The 21611-nt window shown below is 37.8% G+C and overlaps 2 protein-coding genes across 2 annotated transcripts in view; one reads left to right on the top strand and one right to left on the bottom strand.

The window, feature by feature from the left end:
• mybpc3 (myosin binding protein C3) overlaps positions 1-5199 on the top strand; it is a 33940-nt gene extending 28741 nt beyond the window's left edge. The window contains exons 29-32 of the mRNA XM_056758417.1: positions 1953-2112; positions 2269-2405; positions 2556-2742; positions 4878-5199. Of these exons, the coding sequence (XP_056614395.1) occupies positions 1953-2112; positions 2269-2405; positions 2556-2742; positions 4878-4909 (516 nt within the window). The 3' untranslated portion in view covers positions 4910-5199. The remainder of the gene's footprint in view (positions 1-1952; positions 2113-2268; positions 2406-2555; positions 2743-4877) is intronic.
• Positions 5200-6581: 1382 nt separating this feature from the next.
• Positions 6582-20780, bottom strand: lin7c (lin-7 homolog C (C. elegans)). The gene is made up of 5 exons (XM_056758405.1): positions 20611-20780; positions 19545-19663; positions 10736-10807; positions 9927-10136; positions 6582-9486 (listed from the first exon to the last, which is right to left on the bottom strand). Exons 1-5 carry the CDS (start codon positions 20645-20647, stop codon positions 9319-9321), a joined length of 606 nt encoding a protein of 201 aa, XP_056614383.1. The 5' UTR covers positions 20648-20780; the 3' UTR covers positions 6582-9318.
• Between the last annotated feature and the right edge of the window lie 831 nt (positions 20781-21611).

The following is a 21611-nucleotide window of genomic DNA, read 5'->3' as shown; positions in this document are numbered from 1 at the left end:
TCGTTTCCCTTCAGCGGGATATGCTCGTAAATCTACCTACGCGTCGTTGTCATTTGTACGGACTAGAAATGTGATGCGATTTGGGAAAACCCGTCGGGTGTCGCGCTGGGACGCGGGAAAGACAGTTCACCTATCAGTAAACCACATAACATGAAGAATGAATAAGTATTAATGCACATTTTCCACCAGTCCTGTGTAAACTATAGCATGCAAAGTTGTTTTATACAATGTTTTCGCGAGGTGACAGAGCCCCCATATACAGCACCAGGAGTTATGCCCGCTCCACTGCTCACGCGAGCCGGACCGCGATCGCAAAACATACAAGAGATGATCAAAAGTCCAGACACTATGCACATGATAAACAGCGTAAAACGTAATGTAATGTAATGTTTCCTGGTGTTGTGATAATGGCAGAGCTCTCGTTCTTTAAATGTGCGCTGCACCATTTTCCTTACGTTCGTTTTATTCCAACGGTTTTGTACAGTAATTTTATAGACTTCAACACTAGGAAATGTTTTTTTTACTAAAATTTATCAGAGTAAGTCTCTTACCACTGTAAAGTGTTTTTTACTTGTGATACTGGACTGTTGGGCTTTTATTTTCATAACTTAACTTTAAACTAGTTTTTCTCCAAATTCCCTTCCTGAACATCATAGCGCTTCAGACGACACAATAAGTTGGTTATTCTATTCTTACGCTACTTATTATCAACTTTAGACATCTGCAATTCTTGGTGCATTTGTTGTTGTTAAAGTTCTACAGTTAACATATGGGCTATGGGAGTCTTTGTTTTGATACACTGTTGAAGGCCTACAGAGAAAATATTGTTGTATCTTTAAGCAGTTGCACTTGTTCTGAATGCACTTTCTTGTAGTAGTCCTACAGAGGTTTTTTTTTTAAATGCACTTGACCTAAATGCACTTTGTTTTCATAAGAGAACATTTAATTGTTCAACTTCTCAGCAGGCCAGTAGACCTGTACATTATTATTTAATATACACATGAGTGGGGTCAAGTTAAATATCTTAGTTTAATTTTATTTTATACTGTGTATTGTTGCAATGTGCTAAATAAATATTTGCATAATTTGCAATTGATTTATTCTTTGAAACTTTACTATTTATGCAATTGCAATGCCTTGATTTTAGTTAAGTTAGTACACAGTCATAGCCATAAATGCAAGGGTACTAATAATTGGCATAATGTGTTTCGGTGTTTCGGTTTTCGGCCTTGGTTTCCTCTTTTTCAGTTTTCGGTTTCGGCCAAGAATTTTCCTTTCGGTGCATCCCTAGTAATAAACTCACTAAAACTATGATCACTCAAATGTAACTGTGGAAATAACTAATATAAATATCTGAAACGAAGTAATGTCAAATTGTATGCTTTTTCATCTTAATCATGGACATCCTATTAAAACAATGAATTTTTATTTTTATTATTTTACTAAAATTAAACATTTTGTAGTAAATACATGTACGTTGCAAGGAACTCATACATTTTTCTACAAAAATAATTAAAAACATTTAAGCACATGCCGTCAGATAATTTTTTTTCAAGCGATCATGAGAGATATCTCCCTGAAAGGTCCAGTGTATGGAATTAAGCAGCATCTAGTGGTGCGGTTGTGAAATGCAACTAACAGCTCACTGCACCCTCAGGGGTTGTTGCCACTATGATGTTGCTCAGTTAGCAGCAGGGTAGAATTCGTCCAGTAAAGAGTTGTTCTACCACAAAAATAATGTCTCAAAAATGATTTCAAAGTCGAAAAACTACAAAGTGTTGCTTTATGTAATAATAAAATTTGTTATAAAAATTGAGATTTGGACACAATGATAATTCTTATAGTCACCTACATTTTGTGAGAGCTCATAATCAGAATAATACAGTTTTATAATCTCTAAAAGTATGTAACACAATAAGGTTTGTACTTATGTGTTTTTTTTGTTGTTGAAGGAATGGTACACAGTGTATGACCAGTATCGTCGCACTAACTGTGTAGTGTCAGATCTGATCATGGGGAATGAGTATTTCTTCCGTGTGTACGCCATAAACATGGTGGGTCTGAGTCCAGAGCCTTGCATGTCCAAAGACAGCGCCTACATCCAGAAAACAGGTGACCAATTCTGCCCAGATGATCCCCAGTATATTTCATTTCTCATTTGCATACAATTGACCTTTCCACAACCTTTTGTTTTATATCCTCTTCCATTTATCCTGTGTGTCATAGACCTCTGATGTGTGGCATTTATGTTTTGGTTCTTCTCTCCAGGCATTGAATACCAGCATCCCTCCTACAAAGAACATGATTTCTCAGAGGCTCCCAAATTCACACATCCTCTTGTGAGTCGCTCGGTTATTGCGGGATACAACGCTACACTCAGCTGCGCCGTAAGAGGCATCCCCAAGGTGGGCATGTGTGACCTCAACATTACATCTTTCATCCATAAATACATAATCCCAACACCCTGCGGATATGTCCTGATATAACCAAAATGAAGATTAATGTTTCCCATACTAATTTGATTGTAATTGAATACACGGCATTGTGCTCTGCAGCCTAAAATCACATGGTACAAAAACAAGATGGACATCACAAATGAGGCCAAGTACCGTATGTTAAGCAAACAAGGCGTGCTGACTCTGGAGATCCGTAAACCCTGTCCATTTGATGGAGGCGTGTACATGTGTAAGGCGGTCAATGACAGCGGAGAGGACATAGTGGAATGCAAACTGGAAGTTCGTTGTAAGTATCCATTGGGACCTACCAGGTTTTCCTTAATATCATTTTCATAATAAGCAGATTTTTATATGATGTATATATCAGAATTGTATGGATAAAACCTTGAAAAATTATATATGAGTCCACCACATCACAGAAATCCCGATTCGCACAGGCTTAAGATCACAGACAACCTCTGCAATTGATACAAATGACTAGAGGTCCCCTGGTAATACTTATCTCGTGCGAATAGTGTTCAGGGCACATCAAGCGATCTCTAACAAAGCAATAGTGACGCATAGTACAAATTGTTTTTACTCACATAAGATTGCTGCACCATTCCTATCGGATCCCATATTGAAGGCACAGCACTCCTTTTTATTTTTAAACTCTACACAAATTCAGTGTCGATCTCGCCTTGTTCACGAAGGAATCCTTGGAGAAATGAAACGAACAAACGCTCCATGTTTTTCTCACATGAGCTGGAACGTCTTTAAAAATAAACTTTAACCCCACATTCCTAATATTCTTCGACAACCAGGGATGGCACATCATTTAGCTATCTTTAACGGCATGTTTGTTTGTTGCTTGCACCAAGCCAATTGTGGTACTTCAGTTCTGGCATGCACAAACCAGTGGGTGGGGCTAGAGAAGTAGTCGTTGATATTTTTCTGTGGAGGTGGTGTTCAACCTATCAATGTCGTCATAGATAGGTGCATTCCAGAACCTGGTGTTCTCTGGGCCTGGTGTCAATAACAGATGTAATCTCAGTAACAAGTTCGCTTGAATACGATTCCCTCTTATGTAACAAAAGCTCGGGCTAAAATTGTGATTTTAATTCATTCCTCCTTTAAGACTGCCATCAATCAAATGTAACAATGGTCTTGTAACCACAATGTGACATACACCAAAAAAACATGTATGACATGCCTGGCATACATGCGTATGTTTCAATTTTATCAATAACCTTTTGCCTGGACCTAGATGTGTGTCTAAAGGTCCAGAATGGATCCAGTAATCCATGATTTCACTTTAATACCTCCTCCTTACTTCCTGTCTCCCATCACCATCCCTACCCTCCTCACTCCCCAGCCTATGAGTAAACAGAAAGGTCAGATTTACTCTGTTTGAAATGTGTTCAAGGTAAGCATGATAACAAGCCAGCTGTTATGAGGACACATCCACACTGCCTGTGCTAGCTTCTATTAAAATTCTGTCATGAATTACTCACCCTCTATATTTCTTCCAAAAGAAAGTCATACAGGTTTGGAATGCCATGACAAGAAGTAATTGATGAAAGAATTTTCATTTTTGGGTGAACTAAAAAAATGTCACTTTTCAACACCTGACATTGACAAATCTGACAGTTTTTTCTGTTATTTACATTGTGTTAATCAGGTGATAGAATTCAGTGCCAAACATATGTTAGGCATTTCTGTGGGTCTAACAAACAAGTTCTCGTAGACAGTTATGCAGCTGGACAGCACATTGTCTATGGTGCTGATAGGGGAGATCATACACAAACTCAATGTGTTACACCCATCCTTGCCTGTTTAGGTGTAGGCCCCTAATGTCTTCCAGCATCCATTCAATTGTTTTTATTGTGTCTACATATTGCATTGGTAATAAAGAGGATTTCATTTGAATTCACAGTATTTAAAATGTATTAATGGCATACTCTTAAACGTATGGTTCACCCATCATTTATTCACCCTCTTGTCATTTAATACATGACTCATTCTTCTGTAGTACACAACATAAGATATTTTGAGAAATGTCTCAGTGGTTGTGTGCTCATACAATGGAGGTCCATGGGAGCCAGTGTTGTTTGTAAAGCCACCACAAACTGACAGACTAACAGTCACGATCTCAATCAATGCACTAATATGATTATTAGCTTGAGCTTTTTTTATGAGCTATTAGTTTATTAATTGAATATAAAAATTCATCAAATATAAAAAATCTGTAATAAATTTGATTTAATCAAACAATCCATCTTGAAAATGTAGGTTTGGAATACGAGCAGATTTGTTCAAAAACATCACTCCAATGTTTCAGTAAAATAAAGATCACTTTGAACATTAAAAATCGATTTATATAGGTTATCCCATGAATAAAGGATGCGGTGGTTTTATAATGATTCTTTGGTTTAATTACAGGTCAAATCACAAAAGAAGATACCAAGAAATGAGAGACGGCCTGTCTCAGTGTTTGGAGAAACCGTTACTCCGTGTCCTCTTTCTGTCCTGAAAGGACCCCATGACCATAATGTATCAAATGATAGAGCAAATAAATAACTGTTTCATCTGCATGTGCTCAAAGATTCTCCCTCACAGCCCACGGTTCTGTGCTTTAGTGTGATTTCCTGTCTTTATTCTATAGTTTTCATTTCATAGCAATTGAAGTCTGTGTTGTAAGAATTCTTACTTCTACATTGTGATGTTATATTACATGATCAATAAAGTTTATGGTTGCCTTGCTGCTCTGAGTTGTACTATTTTTATGCCATGTAATATTTCTAAAGGTAAAGGAATAGTTCAGGCACAAATAAAACTTCAGTCATAATTAATATATAGTGATTTAAAATCTGTATATGTATCTTTTCTTCTGTAGAACATAAATGATATTTTGAGAAATGTCTCAGGGGTGTTGTGTCCATACAGTGAGAGTCATTGGGGCTCAGTGTTGTTTAGGTACCAACATAGTTAAAAATATTTTTGTCACTGAAATACTGCGTCCACATTGAGGGAGGCAGGCGGGTGCCTGTAAGTCTCCATACAGCATGATGACACGCTCCCCCGCAATACTGATGATGCCTTGTCCAGCAGAGGCATTCTTAAAGCACTCACAGGGGTTAAAATGTGGCCCAGAATCCACAAGCTGCAGATATTAATGTAACAAAGCTCGTACAAAGCCAATCTGGATACATCAACTCAGTGGTATTATACTTGAGAGCAGATGAGTATGGCTGTCCTGCATGGCTTTGTTTTCAGAACAGTCTCCAGTGTCAATTCGGTGGCAGGTTTGGGAGAATGAAATGATCGATATGAAGCCCAGGCATGCTGTGATGGCCAGGCACACCAAAGGTGTCAAAACGACAGTGGACCATGAGAGAGTGTTCCATACTAAACCAAAACAGCTGTAGATCTGTAACAAATTATTAATTTTGGGGTTTTAATCTTCCATTTTGAAAAAGGTTTCTGAAAGCACAGACAGTACAAACACTAGCCAGACATGACTAGACAGCATTCCAAGGAAATACAGAAGATGTGCTTGAATGACACATCTATTCATTAATACAGTCAGCAGGCCTATTTTTCATCATTAACAGAGTTCAAATTCTCAACACCTTGTCAAAAGAGGGATTGTTTTATATTACGTTATTAATAGGTGCAGCATGGCTTTCCGAGTCAGAGGCGGTATGAGCTGCGTCTTAAAGATGGAACTCAAGACAGAGAGACCGCATCCGATGACAGTGTTGACAAGACAGTAAATTGGGCTTACAAATCCCTCGAGGGTGGGTTTATATGGTAGGGTTGTGGCCATCCAGCATCACATTAAAAGACAGATGGGATGTATGTGAGGGTATTGCATATTTAACACTTAATTTACTTATCTACGAAAAGATAGTTTTTAAGAATATATGCAGAGCATTGTTAGTGATGGTATACACAGATTTTTATGTTAAAAGATTTTGTACACCGAGAACAGCAAATAACTAGAATAATGTGTTGTCCTACAGTGCCCTCTAGTGTTCAGGTAAAACACTTGACAGTCTGGTCAAACGATTGTAAGGTCGACTGCAAAAGCAGTTATTATTACGTGAATATATAATGAAGATACACACAAACACACACACATAATAAAGACATAAACTAATGGTATAATTTATCTCGAAACAAAACCACTTTCATCACTCTTTATACATCCACATTAACATCACACAATACAGCAGGACAGAAACCTGAAATATTATAATAGTACAACAGGTTCATAAAAGAAATTCCAACTAGCTGAACAGACATTGATAAAGGTCTGGCAAGTTTGGTCTTGAAACGGAGAACTTGGTCAAGGTAAATCAATACAAAGCATTTATCGCAAAAGAGATCTTAAGAGTGAAAAATCACTTATCAAAAAGTGAGAAAATATCAAAAGAAAACAAGGTTACAAAAATAGTCTGTTAGCCCCCTGTGGACAATTCCAAGTATAAACGGGGAGCGAGTAACCTGCTTGTGATGAGTACAGGAAAAACATCAAGTCTTATTGCTCTTGTAATACGTGAGGCTTCAACATCATGATTTTATATAAATGTTCAACCTGAGCACCTTATACACCACAGAAACGGTTCTTTCATGCAAGACGTCAGACCTCCCTTTATCCCTCACCCCCCAAAACACCTACGTATCTCACAGCTCGGGGTGAGTCATAGACCTCTATAATTAGACATGTTAAATATTTAATGAGAGACAGAGAAAAATAGACCGTTTTTTCCTAGTGTGTCACACACGGAAATACATGCGTTTGAGGTTAAAAATACATCAAGCGTGTTGCATTTTGTGAAAATGAGTACAAAGTGAAAGTGCAGTGTGAAAGTAGTTTTAAAACACATTTCTTGCTCTTGACAAATCTTACAATGTCAAAGCGTTCAATTTTGGCGACAACACGAAGAAGTTGAAGTTAATTTAAGTAACGAGTGTAACAACATCCAGCCACTGAGGGATCTGGGTAAGACTGAAATACTAGCAACTAGCTCGAGACGATTTCTAAATGGGGTGAACAATTTACTGAGTTATAGGGATAGTTCACCCAAAAATATAAATTCTGTCATTATTTAGTCACCCTCAGATTGCTCCAAACATGTACACATTTCTTTGTTTTGATGAACGCAGAGAAAGATATACGGGGGAATGTTAGCAAATGAAAGTTATGGGACATCATTGATACCAAAGTACGAAATATTAAAAGGATACTCAAACGTCTCCAAGAACTGTAAAATATCTAATTTTGTTTTCAACAGAACAAAAGTATACAATATGTTTTTTTCTACTATAGTAGTGAATGATGTCCTGAACTAAAAATTGCTAACATTCTTCCAAGTATCTTTCTCTTCTTTCAACAGAACAAAGAAATTGATACAGGTTTGGAACAACTAGAGGACGAGTAAATGATTCATCAACTATCCCTTTAAGACATGTTCTTTTTCTATTATAAAATACTAAAACAAAACCATACACTCAAGGTCTTATTGCCTCAAGGAATCTATTTTAGGTTCTTTAGAAACAAATAAATTAAAGAGAGGAAACAAACAAACAAACCACTGAACCAATTTACACTTGAGCTTCATTTAGACATCTCATAAAATTGCATGATGACATTCTCAAACATTCATTTCTTCATTTATGGTTGAATTACGCTTACATCCATTTAAGCCAAATGGATTCTAAAACATGATGCAGGTCTTTGTAATTATTAGCGTGAAGTGGGCATAGCATACCATAGTGAAGTGGGCATACCATAGCGGGCTGAAAGGCAAGTGCCACATTAACATTCATATAGCGTTTTTAAAACAATGCATAAATGAGCAATAAAACGACTACAACTGCTGATGCCCCCTACAGATTCACACTGTGTGTTTCTGCTGCAAACTTAGAAATTAATTATAAAAGTAAAAACTGAACGCAGGCTTGCATGAGAGCTACAGACTGCCACATTGCGTTTCTCTGTGCTTCTGAAGGGACGTTGTTTTATTTACTTTAGAAAACTATCAAGATAGTGCCACCCGCATCTCCTCAGAATGGCAGGTCTGCTTAATGCCTTTTGAAAACATTGTATTTACAAATATTCATTCAAAAGCACTGTCGTATGTAACTAGCCTAAATGCAATGTAAGATTTCACAACTTAGTGTTGGTTAATTGTATCAACGTCTGCTGTAAACAATTTGGGATTTGTGTCCGTAAACAGATAATGTCTAGCAATTGTCTTGAGTATGGAATATTTACAGCTGACATTTTGGGAAGCACACAACAGTTCTGATGAGGATGTTTGTTTCATCAAATCCAACATGAGGTTTTGAAATGTTTTACCTGTTTTTCATTCCCAGATATTTAGAAAAGCAAACAAGAAAAACAAACCAACGATCGATTGATGAATCAGTTCAGTTTCTGTTACACATTTTTAAAGTAAGATGCTAGTGTTCAATTGAGCTTGGACCACAAAACAGCCTGTGATGGGAACATACCGGCTGCGGGAATAATCTGTTGAGGCACTTTTTGACATTTTCATTCAATTCACCTCAGGAGTTGTACATTGCAATGGTCCCCTTGCATATCGAACTAATCAACACCCCAAACGACACATTCTTAATAATGCAATGCGTGTTTGACATCATGAAGAGCCAAGGTAGTGTTTATGCTGTGAGTAAGAAGTGTGTGAAAGCATGTACTTAATTTTTTTTTTTTAGAAAATTTCACAAAAAAAGGAGTGCCAAACATGTGGCTAATCCCTGGTTGGAGAAAGAGGGTGAGAAAGTGTGAACGAGGAAGACAGATGGCAGAAGATTTAAAGACAATGAGACAGCATGGGGGGCACAGGAGAGGTGCCTACTGGGGGTAGTTGTTCTGTTGCCGGCGTTTGGCCGACCTCAACTTCTCAAAGCGGGACTCCATCTCTTCCAGGACCTTAGGGGTGTATCGTACCACCAGCTTTACTGTACCCTGAGCAGCCTTCAACAGCTCTACAGCCTTCTCATGATGCTCTCCTTCTACACTCTGTAATAAAGACGAAGGCGGTAAGATCTCTCTACTGATTCATCCATTTTTCTTTTTGTATATCCATCCACACCAAGACACTGTTTATGTCCTGTGAAAATTGAGCTCTTGATACTATAAAAAATGAGTCTTTCTTGTTGTAGTGTGAACGGAGACAACAAAGACATAAACAAACATGACGCATTTGCTTGGTCATGTGATCCAGTAAACATATCAATATGGCAGCCACAACACTGTTGTGTCTGATATCTGAGATAAATATAATACAGTGATGGTATTTATAATTTTATTGACATCCCAGAGTTATTGTTAGCTAACTGAAGACATCGGATAAGCTTCCTGAGGTAATGTTAAGGTGACAGCATAAGATATCAAGTTGCTTACATCATTCAATTTGCTTAAAACGTGCAGCCCGTCATTTGACAGGACGGTGTACGTACCACTCCATTAACAGACAGCAGCTGGTCTCCTCTCTTCAGACCGCTGTGTCGATCAGCAATGCCTCCGGGAATGATACGGGAGATGTAGATGGGCGAATTTTGTTCCTTTCCACCCATGATGTTGAACCCCAGCCCCTCCTCTGTTTTTGGGAGCTCCACCACACGAGGATGAGAGTGACCCTCACTCGCTGCAAATGCAGCCACTGTAGCCTGGGAACAGCACAAAAAATTTGTACTTCAACTATTTATAATTTACTGAATTCATATTATCATTTTATTATATAATAATTGTATTAAATAAACAATTTGTTGACTTTTGTATGCTAATTTTATTAAATAAACGATTTGTAAAATGGGTCGTGTAACTTTTTCACATTTAAAGAAATCGTATGGGACATTGATATCTAGAGGTTGAACTTGGTATCGGAGTCTTAATTCAAAATATTGGCCAGGCAAGTTTAACCAAGTAACGGTTTCTTTCTCGAATTATCAGAAATAATCTACAGCAACTCTATTCTTTGCAGGTGTGTAGTCGAAGTTACATTCGGGCCACAAAAGCATGCATCTGCAGTTACGTTTGTTTATGTTCTTGCTTTGAAACTGTCTATACATACACAAATAAAAAACAGCAAACTGTCGGATGTCAAAAATATGATGTGTATATATATATCTTCAAGACATCAGCCAACTGTTTTAACAAAGTATTACAACCAAGATAATGAGATTGTCTGTCCATCTTTTAACGTTCAGTAAAACAACATGGTCTGTTACATGGAAACTATCTGACTGTAAAATAAACAACAACTTACCTTTGCCGTTGCATTGGCCCTCACCTCTGGGCTGCTATTTATGTCCACAGTCTCATACACATGCTCATATACCTAAAAATAACGTACAACAAAGTCAGAGAATACAGCTGGAATATCACAACAAGCACAGCCTCCTCTCCATCCCGGTAAACAAAATGAAACAAAATTAGAGCTCTATTTTCAGAAACTAAGCAAAGCCTTTTCCTACATTTCAAGCATCAGATTCCAGGATCCCTATCAGCTTGGTCCTACACTAAATTGCTCGTAAATAGTAACTCACCCTAAAAAGCCCTTTTGGTCTGGCACATTATTCAATCTGGTTTAGATGATGTCCCAGACTGGCCGTAATCGGTGACTGGAAAACCATATAATCATGTCTCACATTTAGATGTGCCCAGCTGTGAGAATGAGGTCTATATAAATATAAATATAAAATCCCTCCTTCCGAAACGCTCTGATTGGTAAAGCTGACCCAGACTGTAGTGATTGGTTCCCCATTTACAATGTGTGTGTGAAGATGTCCCACCAATACCAAATCAGCAAGCTTCCGCCTCTCAGGCTGTTGTGATTGGTCAGCCCCCCTCTCAGTGCACGTTTTCATAAACTTTGGCTTTGAGCAATAAACAGTAACAATGGCGTCAACTTCACTTCATCAGTTAAAAACATGCAGATTCATAAAAGTCTACCGGAGGTCTGCTAGTGCATGTGCAACCGTCAATCTTTGTAAGAGATCACTTTTTTTCTACTATGGTTAGGGAAATGACACCGGACAGATTGGGTCAGTCAGGTTATATTAATTAACACTAATAAAAGAAGCGTTTTTGCCTTTTTTTATTGGACCAGAGTTGGATAATAAAACAAACAGGTTGACCAGGAGACATTTGCAAGCAGGACTTCAAAGGATGTTTCAAAGAAATGTTTAAGAGGTAAGCGCACACAGACACAATATTAGTGTATTACACAGAACAGCTTTCATGGCCGATGTTAAAGTCATGGAAGCTGTTATTTGATCGTTGATTATCTTAGAATGGGTGTAGCTGAATATTATTACCAGCTGTAGGACTGTAATGAAAGTAAAAGTAGTTTAGCGCATAGCTCAGTCAAATGTTTAAAATCTCTGATAACCAAACACTACTTCAGCTGCTCTTCCACTCCTCTAAGGAAGGCCTTGCCCATTTTTTTGCGTATTCCTTTGGGAAGAGGTTATTAAAAGCACTCGGAATAGTGATATAATGTACCCGGGAAGTAGAGTGCTGTAGTCTGATTTCTGCTGTTCTCTGTATTCCTTGAAAAGCGAATTCTGTTAAAGACAATATCTCGCTTGGCACTGAACTTTGGGCTTTATCATTTTGCAGGTATTATATATGCTCTAACAGCAACATTACACACTCACTTAAGGCGAAAAAATGCTATTGCGGGGAACGTGGATTTTAAGCACTTATTCACCACAAAGAAACAGCAGTTACATCCAATGCCGTCACATTTGACAGCCTAAACAAGCATTTCTAAATCCGAGTATGGGTGGCCTTGGTTTTAAAAAAAGAAGCAAAATAAAGGATGTTGTGTCCTGCCCGGGGCCTCTTTTAATAAGCCTGTGTAGTCATACATCTGAGACACAAGCCGGCAGCAAGTTCAACATTCCCTGAGTTTCAGTGAACTAATGATGCATGGCGAAGACTAACAAAACAGTACACATTTGAAAAAAAATGTGAATGTGGTTCTTATAGATCGAGGTTAAAACACTTTTTTACGAAGAAACATATCTGACCAAATTCTGATGGGATAAATCACACCTGAAACCACTGACAGAATATCCTGTATTACTGTGCCATTCTACAATAAAGCTGGTAGGCCGCTGATCAATTTTTGAATTATAATTATTTTTAGAGAACTAAACTAGCCATTTAAAAATATATATATTTCATGAAAAAAATCTGGAGCCATGGTAAAATCACTACCATCCACATTGCGCAAACTGAAACTATTGCCAAAATGGAAACAAGTCAACGATGCAAAACTCTCATATACAGCCCCAGAAAAAATGTAGACCATTTCAAGATATATTGTTGCAACGTAAACCTACCGACATTCAACACCCTGATATCACAAGAGGAAATATTATGCAAGGAATTTTTTTAGCTGCCTAATAGCAGCAATATTAAAGGGATAGTTCAACCAAAAATAAATATTCTGTCATCTTTTACTTACCCTCGGGTTGTTCGAGATCTGTATAAATGTCTTTGTTCTGATGAACACTGAGAAAGATATTCATAAGAAAGCTTATAACCAAACAGTTATTGGACCCTATAGACTACCAAAGTAGGAAAAATACATTATAAATGATTTGTTCTGTTGAACACAAAAGAAGATTTTAAAGAATGTAGGAAAGGATAGAGTAAAGGGGCACTTTTTACTACCATTTTCATTTTCCTACTATGGTACGTAATGGGATCCAAGAACTGTTTGGTTACAAGCATTTTTCCAAATATCTTTCTCTGTGTTCCGCCAAAGAGATGTAAACAGATTTGGAACAACTAGAGAGTGTGTACTTTATGACAGATTTTTTTTCATTTTTGGGTGACTTATAACAATCTTTTCTCATTGACATTTACAAAATACTGCAAATGTTTTGTGCACATCTTTAATGGAAACTGTGGCTACTGTTACATAAACAAGGATTGCAGTCTGATAAAAACACAAGAGAAATGTCAAAATATAATCTATTCCCTTACCGAATACACCTGCCAAACAGGGTTAGTTAGATAACAATGGCACTTTCAGTTTCATTTAACCTAGCCAAACAAATCTTCACATTTGCCTACTCTAAAGCTCAACTTCATTCTAGGATTTCAAGTGAGATGAAGAACAGCGGCTCTGGTCTAAATGCCACTCGAGTTTAACAGTGAGAACGACAGATGACCAAACAGCAGGGAGGAGACCAATCAACTGCCAACAGTCTTAGATCCACGACATGGGCAACAGAACACTACAGCTGAGTTTTATGCCCGGTCTGGAACAGACAAATGGACTGATGCTATTTGTGTACTTCAGAAACAATATCCAGTTCTTCTGCACAGCGACTATCTTATGTACTACACTTATGAGCATGCGGTTAAATGCACAAGGGATGTGCGTGTTTGATGATGTATCTTTCAAGTACTCAAGCAAGTAAAATGCCCGAGTACTCATTTGGGGACCGATGGAGCAAGTTCCGTCTGCTCTATTTTTGAGTTGATCTATTTTTAGTTGGTATTTGTCACTCTTTGGCTGATACATCACATCTTGCATTATTTTCTTCAAGCACATGCAGGTTATTGTACAAACAGTGCAACTTTTCAAAATCAATCTACGTATCCCTACTTTTAGTTACATTTCAGTCCATCAGAGCTCAAACTACTGTAGCTGTTCTTTGCTGCAAGACATCTTGTGTGTATACAACCTAACATCAGCCCCATTGACAAAAAAAATGCTATTTTAGTTTTCATCTGCAATTATTGAGGTCACTTCTAATGCTTAAATCTCTTATAATAGCACACGATAAACAAAACAATTCCAGCACTTCCGAGCCCCTCTGACAACTTTGGAATGGCTTGTGTTTGTTAGTCCACCTTTATGTTTTGTTAGATCTTAATGGGATAGTTCACCCCAACATAAAAATTCCCACATTCATATTGTTCAAAACCTGTATATGACTATAGATATTATGAAGAATGCTGCAGTGTTTTTGTGTCCAGAAAATGAAAGTCAGTGGGTTTGTTTTGGTTACCAATGTTAACGTAAAATGTCTTTTGTGGTCTTCAGGAAAATAAATTCATACAGGTTCGAAATGTCATGAGGGCAAATAAATGAAAACAGACCTTTTATTTTTGGTTGAACTATTCCTTTTACTTTTACTTTACATCACAGTTCCCTCAGACTAGGTGTGGGTGATATGACGATCTTAAATCGCGATTGAGCTTGAAGACGTCCAAAATCCACTTTTCAATGGAGTCGCAAGGATCATGATCTTGTCTGTCGAATAAAACAAGAGCTGTCTCCGACATCATTCAGCGCTGCACAGACCCATGCGTGACATTGAACCACTGCGAGAGCTCTGTATGCTTTTGAATCACTCTCGCTGTGCTGCGAGGTCTGCAAAGCACCGTGTGAACAGCTCAATGATTTCCTGCTAGATGTTTGTGCGGATTGTCCAAACTATATCACGTGTCTGCCTCCGTATTTGAAAACAAATCAGTAACTTAGCGGCATGACGGACAAGGAGTTGGAGCCAAAAAGGACTCTGGCACCAACTAATACTGAAGTGTTTTTCAGCAGGGCTGTGCAGTGCGACATAAATTGGTCTGTACGAAGTAAAAATTACCCGTGTATTAGACAGAGTGGCTTGTTTGTGTGAAGTGTGTTAGTCCTTGTGCTTGTTTTTGTGTGTATGACGTTAATTGAAGGCGCACCGCTAATATACTTATTAGTACTTTTAATTACTGAAAAACGACAAAGAGCTTGTAGGTTACGTTACACTTTTGTTTACTTGCAAATTACATAATCACAATTTTTAGGGGGGGTAATCTAGAAATTTAGGGTGGGGCTAAAGCCCACCTAAAAGGGCACAGCAATGTCACTGATCTAGACCCCAAAGATTTTTGTGATGCGGATGCTTAATCCCGATATGTCATCTGCCAGTTCTGTGTGTATGAGTGAATTTGTTGCACAATTTAAGGTGCTACATGCGTGACGCTCAGGGATTTGTATGTGTCTCACTGCAAACAAATGAACATCATGTCCAGAGTTGCCCTGAAAGTTTATTTCAGGTGAATTTAACTGTTGTGACTGTCTGAAAAAAACTATCGTCACTGAACTACACACACTGAAACTTAAGCATCTATTGTGGGAGCGTCTTCACGACGACCCGTCAAAATAAAACACAGGTTAACCTAGCTGCTTGAATGAAAAAATACTGTAGTGTTCTACAGTATTTGATATACAGTGAGGGAAATAATTATTTGATTTTGTAAGTTTGCCTGCTTACAAAGAAATGAAGGGTCTATCATTTTTATGGTAGGTTTATTTTAACTGATAGAGACAGAATATAAAAAAATCAGGGGAAAAACGTTATATAAAGGTTATAAATGATAAATTGATTTGCATTTCAGTCAGTGAAATAAGTATTTGATCCCCGAGCAAAACATAACTTTGTACTTGATGGAGAAACCCTTGTTGCAAAGCACAGAGGTAAAACATTTCTGATAGCTGGTCACCAGGTTTGCACATGTGTCAAGTGGATACATTTTGGTCCACTCCTCTGTAAATCTAAGGTTCCTTGGCTGTCGCTCAGGGCTTGGAGTTTTAGCCTCCTTTACATATTTTCTACAGGACTAGGCTCTGGAGACTGGCTAGGACACTTAGGCCCTGTTTCACAGACACTGCTTAGCTTAAACCAGGACTATGCTACTATAAGATATTTATGCCGCTTTTATAAAAATGCCTTAGAATATATTATATTATCTCATGATGCACACCATTAATGTATTCTTCTAAGATATTTCTGGGCAACATATATTCAGTTTCCTGAATATATTCAGTTTTCAGGGCCTATATGTCTCATCCAAGATTTTACGGTACATGGGCACCCTCCCTCAACCCCTAAATGTGGTGAAGTCATCCTGTGCCCGTAGCAGAGAAAAAGTCTTAAAGCATAATGTTTCCAACACTGTGCTTCTCTGTAGGGATGGTGTTCTAAGGGTCACGGTCAGCATTTCTCTCCCTCCAAAAACAGGAGCCAATTTTGGTCTCACAGAACTATCTCCAAAGCCTGTTCTGTATCATTTTGATCATTGTCAAACTTTAGACGAGATAGGCAGGCCTTCTTGGGCAGGAGGACCTTGCGGGTGCTTCAGGATATCATTCTATTATGGCATAGCATGTTACCAATGGTTTGCTTGCTAACTGTGGTCCCAACTGTCTTGGAATCATAAACAGGCTTCTTACGTGTAGTTCTGGGCTGATCTTTAACCTTTCTCATGATCATCTTTACTCCATTAGAGAAAACTTGCAGAGAGCTTAAGATCCAGGGCAAGTGTGTTATTTTGTATTTCTTCTATTTCCAAATAATCGCACAGGTGTCTCCTTTTCACCAAGCTTCTGTCTGTAGCCTATTCAAGGTTTGTGCAGGTCTACAGTCTTGTTCTTGACATTCTTTGAAACCTATTTGGTCTTGACCTTGAAACGGAAGATACAGATTCTGTTGGCAGGCATCTTTTATATACATAACAAGCTGACTTAGGAGTAATTTCTTAAAGTGACAAGACTAATATGTGGTCCATATAGACACATAACCAATCTGTGGAGCCAGAATTCTTGCTGGTTGATAGGGGATCAAATACTTATTTTTTCTGAATGAAATGTATATCAATTTATAACCTTGATACAATTTTTTCCCCCGAGTTTTTGGTTGATATTCGGGTTCTATTAGTTACATAACATAAAAGACCCTTAATTTCTTTGTAGGCAGTCAAACTTTCAAAATCATTAGGGGATCAAATAATTATTTTCCTCACTGTAGAAAATGTTGATATTATTTTTCAAAATTGATAAACTGTAGTATACTTTAATATTTACTATACTCCAATTCAAAAGCTCAATATTATATAAGAACGTTACTGCCGTTTACTATAGGCCTAGTAAATACTATTACAGTATTTTATGTTGACAAATACATTACTTTTGTATAGTAAAAAAATGGACATAACAGAACAATAAAAAAATGGGTAAACTAAAAATTATATGGCCCTAATTGATCCATTTGTATATAACAATAATAATGTCCTTTGTCTTGAACCACTCCATTTATGTGATGACCTGCATTTGTGTTTTTTTAAAGATGATAACAGACGTTTTATAATTGTAACACTTTTAAGGAGGCATGAAATAAAATAAAGAATTTAACCCAAGCTTTCATTATATAAGAGGGAATTGTATTCACGTGAACATCATGTAAGTGTTAGAACTGAGAAAGCCATTGTTACGGAGATTACATCTGTTATTGACACCAGGCCCAGAGAACAGCAGGTTCTGGAATGCACCTATCTACGACGGCATTGATAGGCTGAACACCACCTCCACAGAAAAGTATCAACGACTACTTCTCGCCCCGCCCACTGGTTCACACATGACAGTGCTGAAGTCACAACTTGCGTGGAAGCAGGTAGAGCGAGCATGCGACAAACAATCATGGCATTAAAGATAGCTCGATATTGTGCCATCCTTGGTTGTGAAGGAATACAGTCGCTGCATATCCTTCCTTCAGATTCCGATATTAGGATGCAGGGTTAAAGTTTATTTTTAAAGACGTTTCAGCTCATGTGGGAAAAACATGGAGCTTTTGTTCGTTTCATTATTCTGAGGATTCCTCGTCAACAAGGCAGAGATAGACACTGGATTTGTGAAGAGATTGAAAGCACAGCACTGCATTTTAATTTTAATGGATCCCATAGGAATGGCGCCACAATCTTAAGGCAGTAAAACATTTTTGTACTATGTGTCACTATTGCTTTGATAGAGATCGCTTGATGTGACCTGAAAACTGTTCACTTGAGATTAGTATTACATGGGGACCTTAAGTCATTTGTATTAATTGCAGAGGTTGTCTGTGAAGCGGGTCTCTGTAATTTGGGTGGCTCATATATCATTTTTCAAGGTTTATCCACCATTTGAAAATAATGGAGGCTGTTTTGAAGTGTTTTGGTATTATTTCGGGTGCTGGGTGATATCCATAAGTTACCGGAAGTCTCCTGTTTGTTTATTTATCATGGAAACTCTCGTAACATTTGAGACCCGCGATCGCTGTGATCTTTTGTCCTGTTCGGGATCACTGGTCTCAAATGCTGACAGGTACGGTCATATATCAATAAAAGCAATACAACTATAGGCTATACAAACTATACGCAAAGCCTTGCCATAACATCCGGGAAATAAGTCAGTAAATTTGAGTAAATCTTGCAAATGCCTCACATGAAATACTGATGTGGGGAGGTCATTTATAAATCACAGGAGGTCTCCAGATAATACTGATGCCCTGCGAAAACTGTGAATGGTGCTAATGCTAAGCTTTACTGTAGTTCAGTGGTAAGAGCATTGCGTTAACGACGCAAGGTTGTGGGTTTGATACCAGGGAATTGCACATACCAAAGTATAAATGTATAGGTTACTGCAAGTCGCTTTGAAAGAAATCGTCTGCCAAATGCATAAATGTAAATGTAATTTGTAACCTTACGTTACGTCTCGAACCAAATTCACAGAAGGCTCCAACTACGCAAACTGCTATCCAATCAAAGCAGTGGGCGTTTACTTATAAAGTCTTCAATGCTGCACGCCCATTAAAATCGATCGTTTGTAGGACTGGCCTCAAAACCAGTGTAGAAAATAGCCTATTTCTTCTTGATTTTTATGTTTTTGAATGAAAAAATAAATAAAAAAATTCACGCTAACTAGTCATAACTACAACAGTATAAAACAATAAACAAGGCCATTTCATTAGACTTTGTTAACCTCTGTGGCACCAGTGCTATGTGCAAACAGTTAATATTTAAAAATAAAATTTTCTATTCAGAACGTGGTTCGAGATTCTTTGTTATAAAGATTTTGATATGCTTTTTTGAGAAGATCACCCAGCCCTTTCTCAGAAGAGCCTAAAAGAGTACGTTTGCAAATTTACTAGAAAGCCAGGATTCTTTGGGTCATGGCCCTTAAAGTACACAATAGGACGCGAGCATCCGAGAGACATTAAATTACATAGATGTGATGCTGGCACATTTACCTCCCGCACAGCATTGCAGAATTCACTCTGCAAAACCCTCTGCAGTGCCTGCAACTTCTGGGGAGGCACTTCACCTGTTCTCTGGAGCTTGTCCAGCAGCTCAATGGCACGAGATATGTCTGTAGAGGAAAATTTGCAAAAAAAATGAAGCACGGCCAGACCCCAGATAATCATTTGCATCACGCCATATGGTGATGGTGTCTTTGGCATGTTTTTATTGCGACAGATAAACTTCATATCACACGCTTGAGAAAATGTGAACACATCTCATTTCTATGAGCTTCCCTTTATTATTTCTATTAAAAAACGACTGTTTGCCTTGCTGTACTGTTTATTACAATGACAATTGTTTTGCGTGTACAATTACATCCCAATAAACTGCTTGATTTCCTTACAGCTATAAAGATACCTCATGCTGTTAATCAAACACCTTTAATTAAAGACATTAATACACTTCAGACTTCCAATGTTTACCCTTGTAAGTCATGTAACTCACTTCCAAATCTTATTCAGGAAGAAGTTAATTGTTTATTATTTATACACACGGATGCAGCAGTAATATTGGGAATGAGTGTCACAGTTAAAGATCTCGGATTATAGAAAAATCAGTGCTTTTGCCAATACACTAATTTAGGAAAGCTTCACTCATCTACACAAAGAGTTCTCTAAACTATCAGATGCAGAAGACTGAGCTGAGGATGTCACTGAAAACTCAAAACCACTAGGATTGCGAACATTTACAGTGATCTTTAATATAAACACTGAACAACCAGCACTATGCTAACAGCGCAATGAAGATTAAGTTAACATTCCCCCTATTGATAGCTAACCCCATGTTTTGCTTTTATTTAACAAAAGCACGTTGATTTAACGACACAAAGTGTTCATACATACGTTTTTGTCGAATAGATTTATTAACGTTATCAATTGTCTGATACAGTAAACGGGAACTAGCTCGCTGTCGTCCACTAATCCATCTTTATTCAGTGACAGCGGGATGTTTCGACCAAAGAGTGTGATTTTACAATCTCGGTCGCAAGCCAAAACTGTTCGACTGACAGCTTACCTCTTTCCAGACGGACAGGTTCCCCCAAAGAGGCCATTTATCTTGTGTATTGTTGTTTTTGTTTGGCGAAAGTTTATGCTCCCTGTGACACTCCCGTCTCGGTGTTTCTTGCTAGCGGCTAGCTAAACTTGAGCGCTCTGGCTAATGAAAAGGATTACAGGGCGAGTCGAGAGTATCATTGTTGCGCTGTAAATGCGCAGTCACTTCGCATAGCATAGCAAACACAATTTAATCATGAGCCTATAAAACGTCCTCAAATTTTCAATCTAAACACACGTGTATGTATTCATATGATTTTGTTAACTGACAAATAGCATATGGGGAAACGTTTTACTTATTTAATAACCAACCGTCCACACCCACGTGTGTTATTGACGCTTTTTAATGTTTATATTTAATTATGTTTTAACATTTGCTCTGTCTTAACATCTGCTGTTTGTTCTGACTCACAGAGACAGAATCAGCAGAATCACACCAAGACTATTGGTCAGGATTCTGAGCGAAATGGAAATAGAGAATAGAGTGTCCTACTTCTGTAGCAAATGGGACAGGGCCCTGCTGGGTCTTACCAAGGACTTCTTTGAACTGGGGAAAACCTGAACCTCACAAAAATAACTCAATCATGTAAATTGCGCCGTGGGTAAAATGCACCATAACTATGTTGCATTGTCAGTTTCTTCGTCTTTCCATTAACAGATACTGTTTGCATGTGCATTATATTATATACAATATTTATAATGTCACATTTCAATCAACATGTCAAAATCTCAAGTGAATTAAAGTTTTTTTTTAATAATCATCCATAGCACAACATTGGGGCTGTTTTGATTAGACTTGCACAGTACCATTATTTTGTGTTGCATGGTAGAAACTGGACCAGTTCTGAATGGCATGTTTACTGATAAAGGATGCGAGCATTATCTGTATTGTGTTATTTCTCCATTGCCTGATACACTTATGATGCACTGAGATACTTACCATAATCAAATTAAACCCCCATG

The sequence above is a fragment of the Triplophysa dalaica genome, chromosome 1 (assembly GCF_015846415.1).
Source record: "Triplophysa dalaica isolate WHDGS20190420 chromosome 1, ASM1584641v1, whole genome shotgun sequence".
In the NCBI taxonomy this organism is placed as follows: Eukaryota; Metazoa; Chordata; class Actinopteri; order Cypriniformes; family Nemacheilidae; genus Triplophysa; species Triplophysa dalaica.
The sequence above is the reverse complement of the archived record's forward strand: the minus strand, read 5'-3'. Positions and strand labels throughout refer to the sequence as shown.